The sequence below is a fragment of the Natrix helvetica genome (genome assembly GCF_964273705.1).
Source record: "Natrix helvetica genome assembly, chromosome: 2".
NCBI classification, from domain to species: Eukaryota; Metazoa; Chordata; class Lepidosauria; order Squamata; family Natricidae; genus Natrix; species Natrix helvetica.
The window spans coordinates 223,380,228-223,407,458 of NC_138552.1; the positions used below are offsets into that span (position 1 = coordinate 223,380,228).

At 44.9% G+C, this 27,231-nt stretch overlaps 1 protein-coding gene across 12 annotated transcripts in view; it reads right to left on the reverse strand.

The window, feature by feature from the left end:
• CEP170 (centrosomal protein 170) overlaps window positions 1–27,231 on the reverse strand; it is a 99,460-nt gene that overhangs the window by 50,996 nt on the left and 21,233 nt on the right. For 11 of the 12 annotated variants that reach the window (XM_081944048.1, XM_081944046.1, XM_081944047.1 and 8 more), the window contains exons 2-7: window positions 27,017–27,161; window positions 23,863–23,952; window positions 21,899–21,979; window positions 20,388–20,444; window positions 19,809–19,968; window positions 4,108–4,242 (exon numbers count right to left, since the gene is read on the reverse strand). In XM_081944048.1, coding sequence (XP_081800174.1) covers window positions 4,108–4,242; window positions 19,809–19,968; window positions 20,388–20,444; window positions 21,899–21,979; window positions 23,863–23,952; window positions 27,017–27,121 — 628 coding nt within the window. In that variant the 5' untranslated portion in view covers window positions 27,122–27,161. The remainder of the gene's footprint in view (window positions 1–4,107; window positions 4,243–19,808; window positions 19,969–20,387; window positions 20,445–21,898; window positions 21,980–23,862; window positions 23,953–27,016; window positions 27,162–27,231) is intronic. The other variant, XM_081944052.1, reaches the window with a different exon arrangement.

Genomic DNA, 27,231 nt, shown 5'->3' on the forward strand with positions numbered 1-27,231 from the left:
TCCAGGACATCTATAGTCATTATGAAATGTTGTAATCTGTCACATTTTTCAAAGGGTTTACTATCAAAGGATAGTCTTTAGAAAAGACAGAGTGCATTTATAATTGGTGTCCTTTAGATTTTCATCTAGCTCCAATTCTATTTCAAAGTTTCACGTTATTTATTGGGTTATATACAATGATAGTGTTTCTGATTGCTTGAATCAGATTTTCACTGATCATTCATGCTTTCTTAAATACTCATGTTGATGTAATACTGAGCGTTGGGGGATCTTTGATAAAGTAAATGTGCAATGGACAATTGCAGAAATGACAAAAATGAAGCAGAGGGAGAAGAAACAAATGAGGCACATGTAGAGTATTCTGCAGTTTTCAGGCAGTGTCAACTTGTGCCTATATGTTTTTGAAAACTGAGTGATTTTAGTTCTGCAAATCTCTGCTTAAGAACATTCTATGCAATCACTGAAGGCCCAGTAAGTTAAATAATAGTCAAATAAAATCAGTTTAAAATTTTTGTAGGATATGGCAGAAACAGAATTATTTATCTTCTTATAGGCAATTTCAGAATTATTTTCCAGATCTAAAGGGCAAAATTTAATTTACACAGCATCTTATTCAATTTCATAATCACACCGGTATTCATTTTGAACTGTAGGGAAGGTCTGAAACAACACATTTATGATGAACTTGAATGATGAAATCCACCATCTTCAATCTTGATTATGAAGTGCCTGTGTAACTGCCAATGGTAAATGAAAGCTCAAGCCTATTAATAGGCTGAAGATAAACATATTACCATATTTTTTTGCTTTCTTTTTGCAAGAGCACTAAATAGCAAGGTATTGACAAGTAAATGACTGAACAATTCAATGGGGATTAAAAAGAGAGACTCAGGTAGTCCGTGACCTACAAAAGTTCCTTTAGTGACGGTTTGAAGTTACAGTGACACTGAAAAAAATAACTCAGGAGCATTTTTTTTCACCCTTACGACCACTGTAGCATCCCCATGGTCACCTGATCAAATTTGAGACACTTGGCAACTGACTCGTATGTATGACAGTTGCAATGTCCCAGGGTAATGTGATCACCTTTTGAGACCTTCTGACAAGCAAAGTCAACGTGGAATCAGATTCACTTCACAACCATGTTAGCAAATTAACAACTGCTATGGTTTACTTAATAACTGTGGCAAGAAAGGTTGCAAAATGCGGCAAAGCTCACTTAACAAATATCTCATTTAACAACTGAAATTTGGGACTAAATTGTGGTTGTAAATCGTGGATTACCTGCAGTTTAAAAGTGAAAATAAACAGCAAAATGTTTAATTATATATAGCCTATATTATCAGAAAATACTTCATGAATATTTATAGTATGTTCTATAGTACAATAAAAATATTAATCTACTAAAAATAGTGTTTCTTGCATTTGATTATCACCAACTGTGCCTCCTCAGTAGTATTTTTCCATCAAACCTTTCAATTATGGCAAGTGGAAAAAGGTATTAAAATAATCTGATTATTTTAAGGCTATTAAAGCTAATTGTATCTAGTTGGCTTAGCAGCAGGTAATCTAGCATTTCAATCTTCTCATTAAATCATCTCATTCTATATCCTTTCTCGTCTAGTCAGCGAATTGCCGTTTTAAAAGCAGTGAAAACTGGAGGGTAATATGGATTAATCTGGTGTCGCTATTAAGATTATTTTAAGTTGCTTTAAATATAATTAACATAAGAAAAACAATGTATGATTTATTATCAAAGCAAATTATTTATTTCATTCAATTCTGATGCTGCCTAACTCTAAGACAGTTAGATATAGAGAAATGGTACCCGAGATTTTAATAAATACCCCCCCCCCCAAAAAAAAAGATCTTACTAGTGATCAAATGCACTAGGACAATTTCCCAATTCATTTACATATTTTTCCAACATTCCAATAGGTAGGAAAGAATAAAAATGATTTTCGATACAATGAAATGGTTTTTAAAAATTCTCCATTGGAAATATAGTCTGTGCCTTCCTGTCTCAGTCTCCTTTCTAGTAACTATTTGTCAATTAGTAAGATCATTTCCTCTTCACATGCATAAATTCTAACTCTATTTAAGAGTTTTTGATGAGTGCATGTATATTTTTAAATATTGTTATAGTAGAAATTTATGCATCAAGGTAAGGTTAAAGATTGCTAGAGAAACAGTTACTTTTCAGAACATTCAGATACTTGTCTTTGAACTCAATATAAATACATAATTAAATAAATTGGTAGGATCAATGATTCTAATTCAATGCAAAAGTAGATTATCTTGTACAAACCCATAATTTGTGATGGGTTCCCAACAGTCATTTGGTGGCATTATAGAAGTGGTTTCCCACTGTCTTCTTTCAGTACATTCAATGAGTTTGGTGAACAGTTCCAAAAATCCCAAGCACTACCTTTTTATTTTTACTGATTTAATAGATAGGTTAATCAAAGTTATTTTAAAAACATTTAAATCAGTTATGTGCAGCTTTGTGCAAGATGTCTCAAAAACCTTGTGCTCAGTCTCGCAAGCTGCCAATGTTTTAATATAAAAGAAGGGTAAATTATTAAATAAATGGGGAGTAAACTATTTTAGTTGAATTTAATAAGTAATTATACTGAAATTAAAATTTAGTCCTGCTAATCACTTCCACTTCCACTAGTAGATGTAATCCTTGTTCTAAAAAAGATTACATATCCCAAATATGTTAATTTGCTATATTTTTATAATCAGAGCAAACCTCACTCCCGTTTAGCACTGATGATGTTACCTAGCTGGATTACAAAATTTCTGTATGAAAACAACCAAGTTCAGAGAGCACCAAGATCTCCATGTTTAATAACTCCACCCATTCTGAGGTTATAAACAGGTATCTTTTCCTATAACCCATCCTTTATTTGTAAGCACTTCGATAAACACATTAGTTCTATGTGTTTTATATTTTAATGCTAATTTTGCCAAACCATTCTTGATCTAAAATGTATGGTTTGCTGGAGCTAGCCAGCTCCACTTAAAACCAGTTCCATAGAAACACTGCAAATAGCCACAAACATTTTAACTGGATTGCAATTGTGCTGTTCCGTATAGCATTAAGCTCTACTTGAACAACACTTTGCCACAGAGGTAGAGAAGTCTTAAGCCATCAAAACACCAATCTTTATGTTTCTGTAACCTCTCATTTGATATCAATCCTGATATTGCTTTCTAGTCTATTCTGAAAACCTTCTAAGTGCTCCTCCTTGAAGCTGTTTTTATGCTTCAACATTTGTACTGAATTTCCTTGAAATGAGCTTGATCCATCAAGCTGTGAATTGGAGCCAACATTGTTTCAGCCCCTTTTTCTTTTGCTTCTATACAATACAATACAATAGCAGAGTTGGAAGGGACCTTGGAGGTCTTCTAGTCCAACCCCCTGCCTAGGCAGGAAACCCTATACCATTTCAGACAATGGCTATCCAACATCTTCTTAAAGACTTCCAGTGTTGGGGCATTCACAACTTCTGGAGGCAAGCTGTTCCACTGATTAATTGTTCTAACTGTCAGGAAGTTTCTCCTCAGTTCTAAGTTGCTTCTCTCCTTGATTAGTTTCCACCCATTGCTTCTTGTTCTACCCTCAGGTGCCTTGGAAAATAGTTTGACTCCCTCTTCTTCTCTCTCCCTCTTCTCTCTCACTTAACTCTATATTAAGTATGCGCAAAATGTATATCACAAAGATTCTCGAACACATAATTTCCCTTCCTCTCCTTTTAGCTTCTCAAAAACTAAGGTGGGTCCTTTTTGAAGACTTCCCATACTTCCCCCAACCTGCAGACTGAGCTGCCTCTTATCAGTCTGTTGTCTAGGTGGTGGGTCTTCTTCCTGTGTTCCAAAGTCATTCCTACATGTTATCAGAATAATACAGAAATTAATAATCTACAATATACTGACCTTTTCTTTGCTCCTCTGGACCCGCATTGTTCCAATATGCAAGAATTTTCATTTTAAATTATTAACTTAGAAGGAAGAGTAGTATACAATACGTACAAACCTTACCACTTGTGAAAAGGATCTGAGGAAAAGTTAGAGGAGGATTTACCTTCTGGATAACCTCACCTAAAACTACTATTTCTTGTGCTTTCTCTTCAGGTTTACCATCTGGCCTACAGCCATTCTGCTCTTCAGTTTCATCATCACCCCACCAAGATGGCTGCCCATATAATGGTGTACCTCGAGGCACTCCAGAAAGATCTAAATAAACAGAAAAACATTTTTCTATAAAACAACCAATGAAACAATATGGTACACATAGTTCTGTCACAACTGCAGATATATTTTTAATCCTCTGATTCACTCAAAAGTATCTTTAAGATGTTGTGTAATCTAAGGCTTGCTATACAAATTGTATCTTTGCTTATACTGTAGCTGCTCACAATGCAATTTAAACAATTGCCTTGAGTTTCAAGTGAACTTTAAGTGATTTTCTCCTTTTTTACATTGTTTACATTGCCACTTGCTGGGTTTCAGAACTATTACAGGAGGAAATATTTGCTCTGGGACAAAAGTTTAATTGCATTAAAAAAAACCATAAATATATTGACTGTAATGAAATAGACAGCAACAATTTATACCAATTCACAGAATATAATGATTGTTATAATGTAATTTTCTGTTTCCATTTATACCTTATCAACCAAAGAAGCACACTATGGTATTTTAGAAAAGTGGTTTATTTTATTTGCCTCTGTGGAATGACAGCATCTTTGCTACTGTTCTTCAGTGTGAGAAAAAGTTATATAAAACTTTACCATGGGGGAAGAAAGTAGTTATTGTTCTCCCAGCAAGCTATCTTCAGAGGTGCCTGTAGATCAGTGGTTCTCAACCTTCCCAATGCCACGACCTTTAATACAGTTCTTCATGTTGTGGTGACCCCCAACCATAAAATTATTTTCGTTGCTACTCTATAACTGTACTTTTGCTACTGTTATGAATCGTAATATAAATAACTGATATGCAAGATGTATTTTATTGTTATAAATTGATCATAATTAAAGCATAGTGATTAATCACAAAAACAATATGTAATTATAATCCACTAAAAAATGAAAATGCCAACGTTGCCAAGCAAAACTGGTAATAATAATTAAAACATATCTTTGTCCAAAGAATTCATAATTAGAGGGATCAAGAGTTTTTTCTATGATTGTTCAGCGGCCGACAGGGAGTTAGCTGGGGGTAAAAAGCCCCGCTCATGCAACCGAGTAGCATTAGTAACTGGGTATCTTCCCAATAGGAAAAACAGTGACTGGTACAGTAAATGTATAGAGTCTCATCTTGCTCGCCTGTAGATGCACAGCCCCCCCCCCCCCCAAAAGGAAAGAGACATGTGCAAACCGGGACTACAGACTTGCCTTCTTCCCCCGCCCCACTACACACACTTTTTCTTGCTGCAGCTTAGAGCGGCGCTTAATTCCATCTTGTGCGGCTTTATCCTTCCTCAGCTCTTTTCTAAGCCAATCATAGGCTGTATCCAATGCTCCGTCGTGCCAAAACCCGGCCCCTCAGCTCTGATTGGCTTGGAACCCAATTCCCATGTGCAATGAGAATGACCATTGGCTTACCTGAAGGGTCCTTTTCTGTACACCGCGGGAGAGTCCAAGCAATGGGTTAATTCAGTCTGCTTGCCCTTAGGACTGAGGAACTATTTTTCCTTTAGCCACACCTCCTCCTGGTGTGATCAATCCCCCAGAATTCTTAGAAGGAGTCAGTTCGTGCGGACGGAGCGAAGCGTCCAAGATGATGTACTGTTGACACGAAGAACCCGAATCCCGGCCTTGAGAGCCAGGGTGGGTTGGACTCTCCCGCGGTGTACAGAAAAGGACCCTTCAGGTAAGCCAATGGTCATTTTCCTGTACACCGCTTGGAGAGTCCAAGCAATGGGACATACCCAAGTTATTGTCCATCTGGGTGGGCAGAAGAAGGCTCCCGGGATTCGGTCTCTGACACAACCGCCTGGAACACACGCCTGCCGAAGGACAGATGTCCAGCGGCCCTACAGATGTCCAGGATCGAGGCCTGGGTGGCCCAGGCCGCGGAGGTAGCAGCACTTCGTGTGGAGTGTGCGGTGATGCCGCGCGGAACGGCTTTGGATTGACTTTCATAGGCTGTCGCAATGCAGGCACGAAGCCACCTGCCAATCGTGGAGGAAGAGACCTTCTTCCCTAGGGAACCAGGCTGGAAGGAGAGGAAAAGAGCCTCTGACTTCCTGAACTCCGCAGTACGAGCAATGTAAACCTTCAGGGCCCTCCTGACATCAAGATTGTGCCAAGAGCGCTCTCTGGGATGCGACGGATGAGGACAAAAATTTGGCAACACAATATCTTGTGCTCTATGGAACCATGGGTTTACTTTGGGGGTAAAGGTCGGGTCCAGCCTCAAAATGACCCTGTCAGGGTGGATGACGCACAGGTCCTGGCGAACAGAAAGAGCCGCCAGTTCCGAAATCCGGCGAGCTGACGTGATGGCAATCAAAATGGCCGTCTTCAGCATCAGGAATCGAAGAGAAGTAGTGCGTAGAGGTTCGAATGGAGGGCCGGAGAGGGCCCGCAGGACCACGGACAGCTGCCAAGTGGGGTAGCGATGAACGGTGGGAGGGCGAAGGTTGGAGGCGCCCTTGAGGAAGAGGCGCACCTTCGGGATTTTGCTGAGAGGCAAAAGATGGTCGCCCGACCAGACGGTGGACAAGGCCGCCACTTGGCGTCGAAGGGTGTTCGGGGCCAGGCCCTTGTTGAGTCCCGCTTGAAGAAAGTCAAGGACTCTGGAAACAGGCGCGGTCGTCGGCTCGATGAGCAGCTCCTCACACCACTTTGCGAAGGCGGCCCAGGACGCATCATAAATCCTGGTGGTTGAAGGGCGTCTCGCCGCCTGAATGGTGTTCACTACCTCCTCTGACAGGCCTTGGCCTTTCAGTTGGTCCCCCTCAAGTGCCAGACGGCCAACTGGAGCCACTGGGGCTCTGGATGAACCACGGCCCCCTGGCTGAGGGAGATCTGGTCTGGAGGGATGCGCCACGGAGGAGACACCGACAGGTGGACAAGGTCGGCGAACCACGACCTGCGGGGCCAGTGCGGGGCCACGAGGAGGACTTCCGCTCCCTCTGCGATGACTTTGGAGATGAATTGAGGAAGGAGAGGCAGGGGAGGGAAGGCATACAGTAGCTAGCGGGGCCACTTGCAACGCAGTGCATCTGTCCCCTCCGCCCCCGGGGTGAAGAACCGGGAGTAGAAGCGGTCGAGCTGCTTGTTGTCCCTGGACGCAAACAGGTCTACGGTCGGATTTCCGAATCTGTCGGACATCTGGTGGAACAGGCGAGGGTCCAGTTTCCACTCCGCAGGATCTATGGTTGTCCTGCTCAACCAGTCTGCCTGTGTGTTGTCCACTCCGGAGATGTGATCGGAGCGGAGAGATTCCAGGTGGCGCTCCGCCCAGTGGCCCAGGGACTCCGCCTCTCTCATCAGTGCTCTGGATCTGGTGCCGCCCTGGCGGTTGATGTGGGCCTTGGCGGCCACATTGTCCGTCATCAGAAGTACATGTTGACGATGAATGGACCGGCTGAAATGGCGCAGGGCCAGGCGAGCAGCTCTCAGTTCCAGCAGGTTGATGCTGTAGCTGGTTTCCACTTGGGACCACTTGCCCTGGACAACCAGGGAACCCATGTGGGCTCCCCAGCCGTAGAGGCTGGCGTCTGTGGTGATGATTAACCTCTCGGGCTCCTTGAATAGGTGGCCCTTGAGGATAGCCGGAGACACCCACCAGTGGAGAGACCTCTTCACTTCCGGCGGAACTCGAATCGGCCTGGGAGAGTTGCTCCTGGAAGCCCTCTGGTGCGGCAGCAGCAGCCACTGAAGCGCCCTGGAATGCAGGCAGGCCCACCGCACGATGGAAATGCAGGAGATCATTTTTCCCAGCAGCTGCGACAGAAGGACCACTGGAGCCTGCCTCAAGCTCATCACCTTGTGGGTCATGGGCCTTAGACCGGCCAACCTGTCTTGGGAGAGGAAAACCCTGCACAAGTTGGTATCTATCACTGCCCCCAGGTGTACAAGTCTGTTTGTTGGAGTGAGATGGCTCTTCTCTAGGTTTAGAGTGAAGCCGTGATTTTTGAGGGATCTCATAGTGATTTGGAGATCCCGCAATGCCTGCTGCCTGGACGACGACTGGATAAGGATGTCGTCCAGGTAGCACTGGAGCCTTATGGGCCTGCGTCTTAGCTGGGCCGCCACTACCGCCAGCACTTTGGTGAACGTCCGAGGAGCGGACGAGAGGCTGAATGGGAGAGCTTTGTACTGGAAGTGGCGACCTGCATAATAGAAGCGCAGGAACTTCCTGTGCTGAGGACGGATGGGAATGTGGAGGTATGCCTCTTTGAGATCTATAGATGTGAGTAGATCTCCCTGTCGAATCCCCGCCAAAATGGTCTGCAGTGACTGCATCTTGAACCTCCGGTAGGCGATGTGCCTGTTGAGGTTCTTGAGGTCCAAGATGGCTCTCCACCCCCTTGAGTTCTTTGGCACCAGGAAGAGGATGGAGTAAAACCCCCTCCCCTCTTCGCCTTGGGGAACTGGTTCCACGGCCTTGATGTCTAGGAGATGTCTGACTTCCTGGTCCATATGCTCCCTCTTTTGGGGGCAGGATGGGACTGGGCACCGGATGAAGGTCCGGGGGGGGAGGGACAGGAACTCCAGGGAGAGGCCTTCCCTGACTATCTGCAGAACCCAAGCGTCCTCGGTTGTCTGGGCCCAATGGGAGGCAAACAGCTGGAGCCGACCCCCGATGGGCGCCGAGCCCGGGCAGTCACTTTGACTTACGGAACGGCCTGTTGGAGGCCCCACCGCGGTTATACTTGCGGAAGCCGAACTGCTGCCTGCCTCTGTCCCGAAAGGGCGCCCTGTCCTGGGACCTGTCGCCCTGCTGACCGAAGGACCTATTGGAGGGAGAGAAGGAAGAGGCAGAGGTGGAAGGCTCGGAGGCACGAAAGGACTGCCTCCTAGAATAGGGAGCGGTCTTACGTTCCTGCTTCTTGTTTAGAGAAGGGAGGATCTTCTTCTTGTCCTTGGACTCGATGAGGAGAGGATCCAGGGACTCACCAAATAATTTGGACCCCTTAAAGGGGGCGGAAGCCAGTTTCCACTTGTTTTTCTGGTCCGCTTGCCAATGTCGGAGCCAGATCAGCCGGCGAGAAGTGATATTAGAGCCGAGTGCCCTGGAGGCGAATTTAGTGGCATTAAGGGATGCGTCAGCGGCATATTGGGAGGCCGCGATTCTTTTAGACACGTCCTGGTGGAGGCGGACGTCTCCCGCCGGGAGCTTGGTTAGGAGCTCGCGCAGCCAGATCACAGAAGCCCTATTAAAAAAGGAGGCGGATGAAGTGGCCCTGATGGCCCAGGCAGCCGCCAGGTGGGTCTTGTGGCACGCCTTTTCCGCCTTCTTGTCCTCCGCCTTAAGGCCTTCCAGAAGGTCGGCCGGTAGGGAGGAGTTGGAGGTGAGTGCAGCGATGGGCGGGTCGACAGTGGGAAGGGCCAGAAGGTCCTCCAGCACTGGCTCCATAGTATAAAGCTTCCTATCTACCCCACTGGGAGAGGACTGCGTGGCTGGTTGAGCCCACTGGCGCTGGATTAGGTCGAGAAACAGCCCCGGGACCGGAACCAGCTCTTGTTGGGGTGCTGGGACATCAAACATGACCGCATTGGGATTAGCCGGAGTGGCATCCGCCGCCGGCGCGGCCGGTTTGGGCTTGATCCCCACCCTGGTGGCAGCCTTGACCTTGTGAAGGACAGATTTGAAAAGGCTGGGCTTGAACAGACACGCAAAGGCGGGCGCTTCAGGGGGAAGGTCCTCGTCGTCCGAGAGACCTAGCACCTCCGGGTCAGGGTCCTCAATGGCAGAGGCCTCGCTGACCACCGAGGATTCCAGGGAAGGATGGCGAGCACGCTTGCTTGGAGGGGGAGCTGCCTGATCGGGTTTGGGACCCCTAGGGGCCACTGCAGTGGGGCTCTTAAATTTCATGGCCTCCGTGATGCCCTTGGCAATGGCACGGGCCATTAGTTCCTGCATGCGGGGAGATAACTCCTCAGAGTCAGAATCAGGATCCAAGCCCTCCTCTAGGGGGGGTGAAGCCTCACCCTGCATGTCATCTATACTAGCATCCCCAGGGGGAGGGGCCTGCTCACAGGCCCAAGAGGGTGCCGGGGAAGCCGGCTCTGCAAATGACCTATTAGGGGATAGGTCCTGGGACTCCACCTCCTCGGCGAGGACCATCTGGAGATCTTCCCGGGAGGGAGGGATTCCTGAGAGGGACTGCTCCCTGTCTGCCTGGCGTCTGGCCTTCTCAAACTGCTTGTCAAGGGCCCGCTGGCGCCTCTCAGCATCCTTGGCCTCAGCCACAGAAGGGGTTCTGGAACGCTGTTTCCCAGAGCTACCCCCACCACTCTTGCCCGCACCCCCACACCCCGATGAGGAGGAACCCTTGCTAGGGGCCTGAGAGAGGCTCGGCCTAGTATCTTGGGAATCAGGGGGACTGGGCAGGTCCATAGTCTATGACCACACAAGATGGAGCAAGGCTATGACAAGGCAGAAGTTAGAGAGACTGGTTGCTGCAAGGGGAACAAAACAAAAAGATTTGTCAAAATTGCCATATGCACAGTAATTGAGTCAATACGTATGAAAACATCCCATGCTTAATACCAGTCAGAGGCCCAGGGGTAGGATTGGGGCCTGCACCGAGGCGCAAGGCTCCGCAGGAGAAGCAGGGAGGAGAATGACTAGAAAAAGCTTTGGCCTGCGCTTACTTAGGCCTCCTCCCTGAGCCGGTATAATGACCGTTGGTATGGCCCAGGAACCAGCACCGCTCGCAAAAATAGGCAAAAGACGAAGGTGGCGATCCCAGCCTGAGAAACCCTTGCTAGGCCCTGCCACCTCCAGCGGTCTCCTGATAACGAGGCTGATGCAAAATGGCGGCCATGGCTGGGCGCGCTTTTTTTCACGCCTAAAATGGCCGCCGCAACAGCGTGGGGCTAAGGGAGAGCGAGGAGCGAACGCGCCTCGAATGGCGACGATCGCCCACTCCTCCCTGCGGCAGAGGTCCTCTAGCAGGCCGGGAAACGAAAAAACTTCGTCTAAAACAACAAACGAGGGGCCTGGGGACGTAGGAATCTCGCCGCTGCAGCCGCGCCGTTTTAAACGACAAGCGGCAGGCCTCCGAAGCCGTCCCATAAGGATCGGCTGAGGGGCACCCCCCACCACCTTCCAGCTTACCTCCTGGCCTTCAAACGTAGATTCTGCTGGAGAAAAACGCAGCGATGAGAAGAAAAACGTCTCACAAAGTTGGGGAAATGTTAGGAAAGAGAAATAAAACGCAAATAGAGAGTCCAAGCCAAAAAAGGATTAATTCAGCTCAGAGCTCTAGCTAATTACGTCCAAACGGGCTGACTGAGGAAGAATTCTGGGGGATTGATCACACCAGGAGGAGGTGTGGCTAAAGGAAAAATAGTTCCTCAGTCCTAAGGGCAAGCAGACTGAATTAACCCATTGCTTGGACTCTCCAAGCGGTGTACAGGAAAAGCTCCAAATCTGACCTCATTCCAATTTACACAAACTTTTTAAAAGGGCCAGAACTGCAACTAAGATGTCTACCCCCCTTCCTCCCCCATACATATAGACTCCCTATTTTTTTTTTACATTTGCATTTTTCCTCCTACTTCCCTACAAGTGCGCTTGTGTGTATTTGTGGGTGTGTGCGTGCACGTGTGCGCGTGTGCAACACGGCACACTTTAGATTTTAAAGATTTAAGAGTTCCGATGGTCTTAGGCGACCCCTGTGAAAAGGTTGTTCGACCCCCAAAGGGGTCACAACCCACAGGTTCAGAACCGCTGCTGTAGATGATCTCCAGGAAGAAAAAGTAAAAAAAAGGGGGGAAGGAGGACTCTTTGAATTTAATGGACATGCGTAATTTAATTAACATTCCTTCCTCCTGAACAATGTAATAAATTAAGGTTTTACTGTAGAAGTTAAACAGGATGCTAAATCAGACTGGTAACTGGAACAATCATTAGAGAATGGGCATTAAATGTTACAATCACTTAATCTCCAGAAAAATTAGAATGACCATTGGCTTACCTGAAGGGTCCTTTTCTGTACACCGCGGGAGAGTCCAAGCAATGGGTTAATTCAGTCTGCTTGCCCTTAGGACTGAGGAACTATTTTTCCTTTAGCCACACCTCCTCCTGGTGTGATCAATCCCCCAGAATTCTTAGGAGTCAGTTCGTGCGGACGGAGCGAAGCGTCCAAGATGATGTACTGTTGACACGAAGAACCCGAATCCCGGCCTTGAGAGCCAGGGTGGGTTGGACTCTCCCGCGGTGTACAGAAAAGGACCCTTCAGGTAAGCCAATGGTCATTTTCCTGTACACCGCTTGGAAAGTCCAAGCAATGGGACATACCCAAGTTATTGTCCATCTGGGTGGGCAGAAGAAGGCTCCCGGGATTCGGTCTCTGACACAACCGCCTGGAGCACACGCCTGCCGAAGGACGCCTCAGCTGAGGCGAAAATGTCCAATTTATAGTGTCGCACAAAAGGAGAAGGAGAGGACCACGTAGCGGCCCTGCAGATGTCCAGGATTGAGGCCTGGGTGGCCCAGGCCGCCGAGGTAGCAGCACTTCGTGTGGAGTGCGCAGTGATGCCGCGCGGAACAGCTTTGGATTGGCTTTCATAGGCTGTCGCAATGCAGGCACGAAGCCACCTGCCAATCGTGGAGGAAGAGACCTTCTTCCCTAGGGAACCAGGCTGGAAGGAGAGGAAGAGAGCCTCTGACTTCCTGAACTCCGCAGTGCAAGCGATGTAAACCTTCAGGGCCCTCCTGACATCAAGATTGTGCCAGGAATGCTCTCTGGGATGCGACGGATGAGGACAGAAATTTGGCAACACAATGTCTTGCGCTCTATAGAACCATGAGTTTACTTTGGGGGTAAAGGTCGGGTCCAGCCTCAAAATGACCCTGTCAGGGTGGATGACGCACAAGTCCTGGCGAACAGACAGAGCCGCCAGCTCCGAAATCCGGCAGGCGGACGTGATGGCAATCAAGAAGGCCATCTTCAGTGTCAGGAATCGAAGAGAAGTAGTGCGTAGAGGCTCGAATGGAGGGCCGGAGAGGGCCCGTAGGACCATGGACAGCTGCCAAGTGGGGTAGCGATGAACGGTGGGAGGGCGAAGGTTAGAGGCGCCCTTGAGGAAGAGTCGCACCTTCGGGATTTTGCTGAGAGGCAAAAGATGGTAGCCCGACCAGACGGTGGACAAGGCCGCCACTTGGCGACGAAGGGTGTTCGTGGCCAGGCCTTTGTTGAGTCCCGCTTGAAGAAAGTCAAGGACTCTGGAAACAGGCGCGGTCGTAGGCTCGATGAGCAGCTCCTCACACCACTTTGCGAAGGCGGCCCAAGACGCATCATAAATTCTGGTGGTTGAAGGGCATCTCGCCGCCTGAATGGTGTTCACTACCTCCTCTGACAGGCCTTCGCCTTTCAGTTGGTCCCCCTCAAGTGCCAGACAGCCAACTGGAGCCACTGGGGCTCTGGATGAGCCACGACCCCCTGGCTGAGGGAGATCTGGTCCGGAGGGATGCGCCATGGAGGAGACACCGACAGGTGGACAAGGTCGGCGAACCACGACCTGCGGGGCCAGTGTGGGGCCACGAGGAGAACTTCCGCTCCCTCTGCGATAACTTTGGAAATGAATTGAGGAAGGAGAGGCAGGGGCGGGAAGGCATACAGTAGCTCGCGGGGCCACTTGCAACGCAGCGCATCTGTCCCCTCCGCCCCCGGGGTGAACAACCGGGAGTAGAAGCGGTCGAGCTGCTTGTTGTCCCTGGACGCGAACAGGTCTACGGTCGGATTTCCGAATCTGTTGGACATCTGGTGGAACAGGCGAGGGTCCAGTTTCCACTCCGCAGGATCTATGGTTGTCCTGCTCAACCAGTCTGCCTGTGTGTTGTCCACTCCGGAGATGTGGTCGGAGTGGAGAGATTCCAGGTGGCGCTCCGCCCAGCGGCCCAGGGACTCCGCCTCTCTCATCAGTGCTCTGGATCTGGTGCCACCCTGGCGGTTGATGTGGGCCTTGGCGGCCACATTGTCCGTCATCAGAAGCACATGTTGACGATGGATGGACCGGCTGAAATGGCGCAGAGCCAGGCGAGCAGCTCTCAGTTCCAGTAGGTTGATGCTGTAACTGGTTTCCACTTGGGACCACTTGCCCTGGACAACCAGGGAACCCATGTGGGCTCCCAAGCCGGAGAGGCTGGCGTCTGTGGTGATGATTAACCTCTCGGGCTCCTTGAATAGGTGGCCCTTGAGGATAGCCGGAGACACCCACCAGCGGAGAGACCTCTTCACTTCCGGCGGAACTCGAATCGGCCTGGGAGAGTTGCTCCTGGAAGCCCTCTGGTGCGGCAGCAGCAGCCACTGAAGCGCCCTGGAATGCAGGCGGGCCCACCGCACGATGGAAATGGAGGAGATCATTTTTCCCAGCAGCTGCGACAGAAGGACCACTGGAGCCTGCCTCAAGCTCATCACCTTGTGGGTCATGGGCCTTAGACCGGCCAACCTGTCTTGGGAGAGGAAAACCCTGCACAAGTTGGTATCTATCACCGCCCCCAGGTGTACAAGTCTGTTTGTTGGAGTGAGATGGCTCTTCTCTATGTTTAGAGTGAAGCCGTGATTTCTGAGGGATCTCATAGTGGTTTGGAGATCCCGCAGGGCCTGCTGCCTGGACGACGACTGGATAAGGATGTCGTCCAGGTAGCACTGGAGCCTTATGGGCCTGCGTCTTAGCTGGGCCGCCACTACCGCCAGAACTTTGGTAAACGTCCGAGGAGCGGACGAGAGGCCGAATGGGAGAGCTTTGTACTGGAAGTGGCGACCCGCATAATAAAAGCGCAGGAACTTCCTGTGCTGTCGACGGATGGGAATGTGGAGGTATGCCTCTTTGAGATCTATAGATGTGAGGAGATCTCCCTGTCGAATCCCCGCATGGATGGTCTGCAGTGACTGCATCTTGAACCTCCGGTAGGCGATGTGCCTGTTGAGGTTTTTGAGCTCCAAGATGGCTCTCCACCCCCCCGAGTTCTTTGGCACCAGGAAGAGGATGGAGTAAAACCCCCTCCCCTCTTCGCCCTGGGGAACGGGTTCCACGGCCCTGATGTCTAGGAGATGTCTGACTTCCTGGTCCATACGCTCCCTCTTTTGAGGGCAGGATGGGACGGGGCACCGGATGAAAGTCCGGGGGGGGGGAGGGACAGGAACTCCAGGGAGAGGCCTTCCCTGACTATCTGCAGCACCCAAGCATCCTCGGTTGTCTGGGCCCAATGGGAGGCAAACAGCTGGAGCTGACCCCCGATGGGCGCTGAGCTCGGGCAGTCACTTTGACTTACGGAACGGACTGTTGGAGGCCCCACCGCGGTTATACTTGCGGAAGCCGAACTGCTACCTGCCTCTGTCCCGAAAGGGCGCCCTGTCCTGGGACCTGTCGCCCTGCTGACCGAAGGACCTATTGGAGGGAGAGAAGGAAGAGGCGGAGGTGGAAGGCTCGGAGGCACGAAAGGACTGCCTCCTGGAATAGGGAGCGGTCTTACATTCCTGCTTCTTGTTTAGAGAAGGGAGGATCTTCCTCTTGTCCTTGGACTCGATGAGGAGAGGATCCAGGGACTCGCCAAATAATTTGGACCCCTTGAAGGGGGCGGAAGCCAGCTTCCACTTGTTTTTCTGGTCCGCTTGCCAATGGCGGAGCCAGATCAACCGGCGAGAAGTGATATTAGAGCCGAGTGCCCTGGAGGCGAATTTAGTGGCGTTAAGGGAAGCGTCAGCGGCGTATTGGGAAGCCGCGATTATTTTAGACACGTCCTGGTGGAGGCGGACGTCTCCCGCCGGGAGCTTGGTAAGGAGCTCGCGTAGCCATATCACAGAAGCCCTATTGAAAAAGGAGGCGGATGAAGAGGCCCCAATGGCCCAGGCAGCCGCCAGGTGGGTCTTGTGGCACGCCTTTTCCGCCTTCTTGTCCTCCGCCTTAAGGCCTTCCAGAAGGTCGGCCGGTAGGGAGGAGTTAGAAGTGAGTGCAGCGATGGGCGGGTCGACAGTGGGAAGGGCCAGAAGGTCCTCCAGCACTGGCTCCATAGTATAAAGCTTCCTATCTACCCCACTGGGAGAGGACTGCGTGGCTGGTTGAGCTCACTGGCGCTGGATTAGGTCGAGAAACAGCCCTGGGACCGGAACCAGCTCCTGTTGGGGTGCTGGGACATCAAACATGACCGCATTGGGATTAGCCGGAGTGGCATCCGCCACCGGCGCGGCCGGTTTGGGCTTGATCCCCACCCTGGTGGCAGCCTTGACCTTGTGGAGGACAGATTTGAAAAGGCTGGGCTTGAACAGACCCGCAAAGGCGGGCGCTTCAGGGGGGAGGTCCTCGTCGTCCGAGAGACCTAGCACCTCCGGGTCAGGGTCCTCAATGGCAGAGGCCTCGCTGACCACCGAGGATTCCAGGGAAGGATGGCGAGCACGCTTGCTTGGAGGGGGAGCTGCCTGATCGGGTTTGGGACCCCTAGGGGCCACTGCAGTGGGGCTCTTAAATTTCATGGCCTCCGTGATGCCCTTGGCAATGGCACGGGCCATCAGTTCCTGCATGCGGGGAGATAATTCCTCTGAGTCAGAATCAGGATCCAAAACCTCCTCTAGGGGGGGTGAAGCCTCACCCTGCATATCATCTATGCTAGCATCCCCAGGGGGAGGGGCCTGCTCACAGGCCCAAGAGGGTGCCAGGGAAGCCGGCTCTGCAAATGACCTATTTGGGGATAGGTCCTGGGACTCCACCTCCTCGGCAAGGACCATTTGGAGATCCTCCCGGGAGGGAGGGATTCCTGAGTGGGACTGCTCCCTGTCTGCCTGGCGTCTGGCCTTCTCAAACTGCTTGTCAAGGGCCCGCTGGCGCCTCTCAGCATCCTTGTCCTCAGCCACGGAAGGGGTTCTGGAACGCTGTTTCCCAGAACTACCCCCACCACTCTTGCCCGCACCCCCACTCCCCGATGAGGAGGAACCCTTGCTAGGGGCCTGAGAGAGGCTCGGCCTAGTATCTTGGGAATCGGGGGGACTAGGCAGGTCCATAGTCAATGACCACACAAGATGGAGCAAGGCTATGACAAGGCAGAAGTTAGAGAGAGAGACTGGTTGCTGCAAGGGGAACAAAACAAAAAGATTTGTCAAAATTGCCATATGCACAGTAATTGAGTCAATACGTATGAAATATCCCATGCTTAATACCAGTCAGAGGCCCAGGGGTAGGATTGGGGCCTGCACCGAGGCGCAAGGCTCCGCAGGAGAAGCAGGGAGGAGAATGACTAGAAAAATGCTTTGGCCTGCGCTTACTTAGGCCTCCTCCCTGAGCCGGTATAATGACCGTTGGTATGGCCCAGGAACCAGCACCGCTCGCAAAAATAGGCAAAAGGATGGAGGTGGCGATCCCAGCCTGAGAAACCCTTGCTAGGCCCTGCCACCTCCAGCGGTCTCCTGATAACGAGGCTGATGCAAAATGGCGGCCATGGCTGGGCGCGCTTTTTTTTTCGCGCCTAAAATGGCCGCCGCAACAGCGTGGGGCTAAGGGAGAGCGAGGAGCGAACGCGTCTCGAATGGCGACGATCGCTCACTCCTCCCTGCGGCAGAGGTTCTCTAGCAGGCCGGGGAGCGAAAAAAACTTCGTCTAAAATAACAAACGAGGGGCCTGGGAACGTAGGAACTTCGCCGCTGCAGCCGCGCCGTTTTAAACGACAAGCGGCAGGCCTCCGAAGCCGTCCCATAAGGATCGGCTGAGGGGCACCCCCCACCACCTTCTAGCTTACCTCCTGGCCTTCAAATGTAGATTCTGCTGGAGAAAAACGCAGCGATGAGGAGAAAAACGTCTCACGAAGTTGGGGAAATGTTAGGAAAGAGAAATAAAACGCAAATAGAGAGTCCAAGCCAAAAAAGGATTAATTCAGCTCAGAGCTCTAGCTAATTACGTCCAAACGGGCTGACTGAGGAAGAATTCTGGGGGATTGATCACACCAGGAGGAGGTGTGGCTAAAGGAAAAATAGTTCCTCAGTCCTAAGGGCAAGCAGACTGAATTAACCCATTGCTTGGACTCTCCAAGCGGTGTACAGGAAAATAAAACAAATTCAATGTTCTGAACTCTGGTAGGAAAAACATTCCAAATTTGAACTGTCTTGAATCCACAGCATCCTATTGTAAACTTTGAGGATCTTGGAGATGTTATAGCAATAGCACTTAGACTTAAACAGTATACTGCTTCACAGTGCTTTATAGCCCTCTCTAAGCGGTTTAGAGTTAGCATATTGCCCACAACAATCCGGGTCCTCAATATCCAGATATTACTTCATGCGCATTGGTCTGAATTAAAAAACATTTTGTGTATACCTTTTCTGAATTCTCTTCAAAGGCAGAATAACAAGACAATGTTATATTAGTGTAGTGTGGAGCTGGCCTGTGCAATTGTGACAAGATTAATATTTTAGATAGGGTTTAGGCCTTAAGAAAGTCTATTTGCAAGTCTAACCTGATGAAAAAGCACTCCTATAATTTTATGTCACTCATGTTTCTGCTTACTGTACTGAATCCAATAATATGCTAATCTTCTTCTGCGTTTCTATTGAAAGACAGTAGAAATCCATCTTAGTCTGGTTACATTACTATCTTGGACACAGCAGAGAAGGAACAAAGAACATTTGCCTTGCTCTTATTTGAGTTGTCTCAAGTTGTCTTCATCCATCCCAAAACTATTCTCCAAAATTTGTGTAGGCTTTCCAGAGTTTGTTTAGAATTGAGGAAATAAAAAAGAAGTTGAGTCTCATGCCTTTTATTTTTTGACACATAGGTCAAATGTCTCAGTAACTCTTTCAAGTATTTTCACATCAATATTATAAGACATGATATCTCAAAAACTGATGGCCATATTTATCTGTGTAGGACTAATTGCCAGGCTCATACAAAACAGCCTATCTTAGGTCTGCAGGTATAAGGGGTTCCTTTACTCCCTTTTACATTTCTTAGCTAATCACTTCTTGTCAGCTACAGAAAAGAGGCTAATGTAATTCTTTAGCCATTAGAGAATGCTAAACTGGTAATTTAGCAAAGAATACTCATGCTTCATCCACTTACTTTCAAGGGCTATCAGCCTGACACTGTCATTGAATTGCTGTCTCATTTATGTTCCTATAAGGCTTCTATCTTTCTTTAAATAGCAATACTTCGAAGTGCAAGAAAAATCATAAAACACTCTCAAATACACCTGTATTTTTATAAATCACACATTATTGAAACTGGCAGAGAAATGTAGGAATATGAAGTGCCTTTAATAAATTGGCTGAGAGTATAACAAATTATTTTTCATACATAGTAACTCTTGAATGCTTTTTATAGATCATCCTTATGGCCACAGTTGGGATGGAATCTCTTTGCTAAATACTGCAGTCATTAAGCAAGTCATCACACAACCAGACCCGATTCTATGTCCATTTTTACCATGGTTGTTAAGAGAATTACATTAAATGAATGTAGTTTTATATTGTTTTTGTACTATATTGTTTTTAGGGTTTTTTATATTGTTTGTTAATTGTTGTGAGCTACCTACTCATGTATTTGTGATGGGTGAATATAATAATAGAAACAATCAATTAAATAAATATTCAGCATACTTTAAAGATTATAGTACTTATTTCATTTCCTCACCTGCTGATTTTTCTTCTGACTTGAGAGCATCAATTGCTTTGTGATGAATTTCAACAGTGCTATCTTGTACTCTTGGTTCTGCAGTTTTGCCACTTAGTTTTGCCCCGTCTACCTCTGAGGATTTCTGAGATAATTGTAGCTGACTAGTAAACTTCTCATGCTGAAGAGTATACAAAATCAACCAGACAAAGCAAGAAAATATTAGGACTTATAAAAACATGTTGTTTGATACACTATAACAAAACTGATTAATATTTGATTCAAATACTAATGCATAAGTTCATTTGTCAGATGATCCATTTTAAGTAAAGATATTTAACTATAAATGTTCATATGTTCATCAAAAGTTACAAAGTGACACCTCCATTTGGAAGCCATATGTAAAACTGTTACCATTTAAGCAATTCAAAATAGGTTTTAAGAGGGGGAGGGAACAGACAACATCCATTTAACTTTTGCTCCATTCAAAGCAACAGCCCTGGCACGCACGTACAAATGGAGGCTGTTACTTAATGGGAGTCAGCCTTTAAATACAACACAGTGCAAGAAACAAAGTACATATACATTTAATTTTTTTACCTTAAGTGCTTCTTCAGGCACTCTCAGCTCTCCTCTGACTACAGTGAAAAGATTGGCATGTATGACACGCTAAGGAAACTAGTCGCTCTTGTCCAGCTATTTCAGAAACTTCAAATTATTTTTAAACTCTACAAATCTACAAGTTTTTGAGACACTACGATTTTTTACCGTTTCAATATATAAGCAACATGGGTAGGCTTGTTCTTGAGAACGGTGTAAAGTCATGGATAGTGGTTTGGAGAAAAATGCCTGCTGCAGCATCTCCACTGCTTCCTCTCTTATTCACTCTTTCCCCTGCTCTCTCCCCCTTAAATTCATATGCATACAATCCCAACCTCTGCTTTTCGTTCACTACAATTGGGCTACATACTTCTCTCCCAGCTGCTTATATTAACCATTAAAATATCATACATGAAAGAGATATGCGCAATTATAAAACAGAAAAATATGGAATTTTTCAATAGAGCAGAACATTTCAATATATAAAAAACTTTCAGTATAAAACATGTATTTAAAAGGTGTGGGAAGGGAAGACAAAAATGATAATCACTTATATGCTAATGAGCTTGATGGGAAAGACACATGTTACTTGGCATTCCAGGGAGGAGATAATTTACAAGGGACAAAATATGGCACTGTCCAGGGGTAGGAAATTTCCAGACACAAACACACACTGTTCTTTTCCAATTTACAATATTGCTTACTGTTAGAGTACTTTTCAAATAAAATATTACATTGATCTCTTTATGTACAATGGCCTTAGCATATTCTCTCTCTCTCTCTCTCTCTCTCTCTCTCTCTCTCTCTCTCTCTCTCTCTCATATCACATTTTGAAATACTAAAAACAACTTATGTTTTTAAACATAAAATTAATCCTGCTCCCAGCACTAACATGGGTTAATGTTCAATAGTTTGGAAAATTATGAAAATTAATTAGCAATATAACTTAAAACCATGCTTTCATATTTTAAGCAAATCAAATAATATGCTATAATTAGCCAATTTGGACATAATGGCAAAACATTTTGGTGAAATATAAGCTACATGTGTGCATAAAATGTTTTTGATATAATATGTATGAATGAACTTGATGGAAATATAGGTATTTAATCTAATGTAAAAGCAGCAACAAGAAATGCCAGAAAATAACTCATTAGTTTATTCAAAATATCTATTGGTTTCAGTTAATCTGAGCAAGTGACAAATTACCAGCTTCTTCCTTTTCAGTATCCAAACAAATTACTAGATTCCTCCTACCTTGTAACACTTTTACCTTTTCAAAAGCAGAGAAGCAAAGCTATGTAAGTAAGATTTTAAAAATGTAATATTTCTGATATCTATTTTATTCTTATTTCTTTCTACAATGATAAAATTCAATTTGAGAATCCACATACTGTTTTGTACTACTCTATTGTCATTTTATCAACAAGTTACAAAAATCAAATGAAATAAAATCTTAGGTATGATCAAAACATGTTTTTCTATTGTTGTTTTATTGTTATGTTAAGGATATCATATCCAAATCTCAGTTTATCATCAAGCTTTAGGATGATGTATGTCTGTTCTGGAATCCGCACATCATTCACGAAAGTCTGGAGAAAAAAAAAACATGAATTTTGTTGTTGGGATAAAATTGAAAAAACACATAACCCATGGTGTGTTGCAAGAGAAAGGTAGGGTATAAATCTAATAAATAATTAATATTAGAGTAATATATTTCTTGATGTTTTCCTTATTTTGGTAACAAAGTCATAGCATAGCATATGGTTATCCAAACAAAACAAGAAAAATGTATAAAAATACCATGTTTTCCCCAAAATAAGACCCTATCATATTTTTGAACCCCCAAATAAGCGCTTGGCCTTATTTTTTTGGGTCTTATTATCTTGGGGGTGCCGGAGGCGGCGAGAATGACCTCATGGCTGCTGCTGTGTTGCGCTCAGCTGATCCACGGGTCGCAATTAAGGGGCCCCAACTGCCATTAGCTGACTGGAGAAGGGAATGGCTGTCTCCTACGCTGGCCATGCCCACCCCTTCACTAAAGCTTATTTTCAGGGGAGGGCATATATTTAGACACCCCAAAAATCAGGCTTGGCCTTATTTTCGGGACATGTTTTATTTTGGGGGAAACACGATATCCATACTGGTACAATATATACTCATCACATTATTTCTTGTTAGGATAAGTAACATTACACAAAGAATGGGGAAAAAATTAATGAACATCCCCCCATTTAAATATGAGATAGGAATACAAATAGAAAATACACTTAAATTTTATTGACACCAACATCATTTACTATGTATCTCTATACTTGCAAACTATCTTTGCTTTTACCAAGTTCATACATCACTTCGTAACTATCTTTAAGAATTGCAATACATCTCAGTGTTTCTCATAATCAGCACACCTGAAGGAAAGTCAATTATCTTCTGTAATAAGTATCTCACTGTATTCATATTTATTTACAACATTTAAAGTAACATCAGTGAATATTCTACCAGCATGAGCTTCATAAGAAATCATAAATGTTTAAACCATAGAACTTCATATTAAATCAGCAATGTTATGAACTCTTTAATTCCAGCCTATTATATTCCAGCTCATACGGTGGATTAACTATGTTTTTTTTTCTTTTTTAAATATGCATGCTCGATTTTTGCTGAATATATTTTAAAACCTTTATTATTGAATGGCAGAAGAAGCTTTCACTGAAAGCTCCAATGTGAAGCAAAGAGTGAGCATGCAATTCTTTAGGGAAGGCCTAATTTTACGTTATACAATTCTACATTATCCCCTCACAAAGCAGAGCTTCCATTTATTCGCCATCTCATTATTCAGCCCAGTTTGGCTTAGTAATGGTTGCCGGCGTTGGGACAAGAGAGGAAAATTTCATTCTAAGTAGTTTTGTAATGGGGCTCAAAATTTAACTTGATAAGTGTATGTTAATGTGTACCAAAACATACTAATGTTTTCTGGTATTTGACTAGTTTTCAAATTATTTTTAAGTTTAATCTGTTAGTAACTAGTACAGGCTACTAATTTTAGTTTCATACATCTTCAAAAGATATTCTCACATTCCCCTAAAATAGGCTCCAAGCCTGTAAATCACCCCAACTATGGGAAACATCCTAACAATGAAACAAGAAAAAAAATTGGATATAGCTACATAGCAATTTATTTTGTTTTGTTTTGTGCGTTCATGACTGTGTTCTCACGGCAATTGCCTAGACTAGTCCCTGCACTTTCCTTGACAAGGGTATTCAGAAATGGTTTCCTCTCACCTCTTTCTCAGAGCTGAGAGAGTGACAGGCTCAGGGTCTCCTAGTTTGCTCTGTGCCCAAGGCAGGACTAGAACTCATGATCTCCTGGTTTCTAGCACAATGCCTTCACCATGGCTCTGGCATAACAAATATACAGCTAAAAATAGTTGTTTTGAACCATCCAGACTGAATGAAAACAAAATAAACTTACCCCATTTAGACTGCCTAAATCTTTCACCAAGTGTTCATCAGCAGAGGTGTCATAATTGATAACAGCATGTTGCTTATCCACACTACGTGACTGAAATATTTAGATGACACAATTTCTATATTAATTTATACAACTGAAGTAGCAAAAATTAATAACTGCAATCATTTCAGAAAAAGTAGTTCAAACTGAATTATTATATAACTGCAAAATACACGACACCATCACTGTGAAGAGCTGTTAAAGTGGAAGAAGACTGGAATCAACATTAAAATGAAGTACGAATTGAATTTTTCAAATAACACTACATGTACATCTGCTTTAGCACTTGAGATTTTTTTGCATAATATTGGGTGACTATCAGGAAGTCCAGGAAAAGTGAATGCCAAACTTGAATGCGAGAGTAATACTTACATCTAATTCCAATCTCTCTTTATATCTGTATTTTTCATAGAAACCTAGATTAGTTATTCAAAAAAACTGCTGGAGGATAGCATTCTTTAAATAATGATCGCCAGAACTTACAATGAAAAGGCTAACAAGAGCTCCTATCTTCTATTACCCAAACTATGTTGTTATAGAAAAATAATATAAACAAATGTAATATGTAATCAACTATTACTAAAAACTAGAAATAGTAAATTCTGTTGAAGTACATATATAGAGTTTACACTGCAGATGATTATCATAGTTTTTGGAGCATAAGACGCACCGGAGTATAAGACGCACCAAAATTTTCAAGAGGCAAATTTTTAAAAAAAGTTTTTGCACTCTGCAGACCTCCCAAAAACACACCCGTTTTTTTGTCAAAAGCCTTCAGGAGGCTTGTTGAGTGCTTCTGGGGTTGTGGGGGGGACAAAAACAAGCAAAAAACGGCCCCGTTTTTTGGTTTAAAAAAAGGGCATGCATAGCTTTTAGGATGCTTCCAGAGTGCTCCTGGGGGCTGGGGGTGGGGAAATGAGCAAAAAGTGGCCCGTTTTTCATGAAATTGGGCCCATTTTTTGTCAAAAAAAAGGGCATGTTTAGCCTTTAGGAGGCTTATAGAGTGCTTCTGGGGGCAAAAACGAGCAAAAAACAGCCTGGTTTTTTCTCATTTTTGCCCTCCCCAGCCCACAGGAGCACTCTGGAAGCCTCCTAAAAGCTCTACAGGGCCATTTTTTGCAAAGCAGGTGGGGTTTTGGGAGGCAAAAAAATGCTGTATTCAGTGTATAAGATGCACCCACATTTTCACTCTCTTTTTTGAGGGAAAAGGTGCATCTTATACACCAAAAAATACGGAACAGAAATGTAAGAATTCACTTGATGCAACAAGAGGAACAGACAGTTTTATTTTTTAAAAAAATGGCTTTATATTCATTAATGTAACATGCTAAAGTAGCAGTAGTTATACATATAATCTTTGGGAAAATTTAGATTTTCATATGAAAGAAAAATTTAATGTTCACATGAAAATTACATAAGTTGTATACGTTATAAGCAATAAAAATAATTTTTTTAGTTTTAGCATTATATTTATTGGATTGTTATAGGCTCATAAACCCCAGTTATTTGGGATCAACAAAACAAGAACCCTTATTTGGATGTGACAATAAATCAGGGATGAGCAATCACGAGTCTTCTAGATTTTTCATTAGTTTCTCATTTGTTTTGACCACCCACACGCAGTTATATTGCACAGCCAAGCACGTGCACAGATTTTACATTCAAAAACTCATAATTCCTATTTGTAACATTTTACAATTAAATTAATACTGTTGATATACAGAGGTTAGTAAATACCAAATGATTTGAAAAATGGACCTTATTTGCAATAACTGAGAAAAGATCATTTACAATTAAACTATTTAGCTCTAGGTAACTAATGGAAGAGATTTCTCTCAAGTACTAAAATGTCCACCGTCTCTTCATTTTTGAGATGTACTTATCAGTGCACTTGGTGAACAAGTGCAGAATGAATATGTGGAAGTAATGAGTACCTCTCAATAATTTATACAAAGAATAAAACGATGTTTATATTACACAATTCTAAAATAGCAAACTGTATAAATTTAAAACTACTTTATTCATGTCAAGACTTGAAAAACAAAGATAATACAAATGTTTGGCACAATCTTGGTGGGCACAGCTCATATCAGGACACATTCCCCATCTCAAAATTTGCTAATACTTTCAGATCTCTTCAAATTTATTTTCTTTCTCTTTTATCCATTTAATCCATTTATCAATGTACACCTTTCTTGGATGTTCTCTTCTCCTTTCTGCCCCATCTCCTTCCATTATAACATAGCCTTTCATATAAATCTGGATCTCACCAGTAACATACATGCTTGAAGCTATGCTTTGTGATCTTGGGCCATGGCCATACAATGCCAACTTTGTGGAAACTAATCTATTGTTGTATTCTTAGTAATGACAATGGCCCCAAATGGGATAAAAATATACACAATGGACTATACAAAACCTTGGATATCTGATCAAAATATAACACAGCGAAATAACTGCTGTACTATAACGGACAAACAGTTTATCAGTTATTAAACATGCTCGTTACCTCTTACCAGGCCTGTACAATCCTTTGTAAGATCATTAGACCATGCATGCGAATCAAGTATTATGTTACTAGATTACCAAATTTGCTAGCCCAATTTTAAGCTTTCCAGTCTAAACTGACATCTAAAGTTTTACAGCTAACATTTTAGAGTAGCTTTGTATATACTTAACTGTGAACTTTAGTTCAAAGGTTCTCCAAAGCCAGTTGTACCATGATGAACTACTTTGTTACAACCTTCTGAATGTTAGTAATGCAACAAACTTGATTAGAGTTATGGAATCCATCACTATTTAATGATACTTTTTAAAGCACAGCACTTTGTTTTTCAATACTGAGAAAATATTTTAGAATTTTACATTTTTTTCTAACTCTAATTCTTCTATTTCAGGTATCGATGGGGAAAAAAATGAAATGAGAGAGCCACAGGATGAAAATCTTTAGATGTCTGAGCTATAATATTTGTGGGATTCAAATGATTGCTAGAGGCTAAATAGGGAAAAGTAAACTACTTAACAGTTCAAAATAGACTCCTCAGAAAGTAGTGTGCATTTAGTATATTACATCCAAGCCTTCGACATTTACTGCCTGGAGAACAGATAGAATTACCTGCAACATCAGCTCACAGTCATCTCGTCCAACAAAAATCATCTCTCTTGGCAGTCTATGACGGGTGCCTCCACTGCTCACCAAAAACCAGGATGTTAAGCTCATTTTCTGCTTAGCTGATAAATCCTCACAAAGCTACGTCATCCTGCAATGAGAAGGGGAACATATTTTAGTTAACCTTACGTTCTAGTTCCTAATGGGATTTTTTTTTAAAT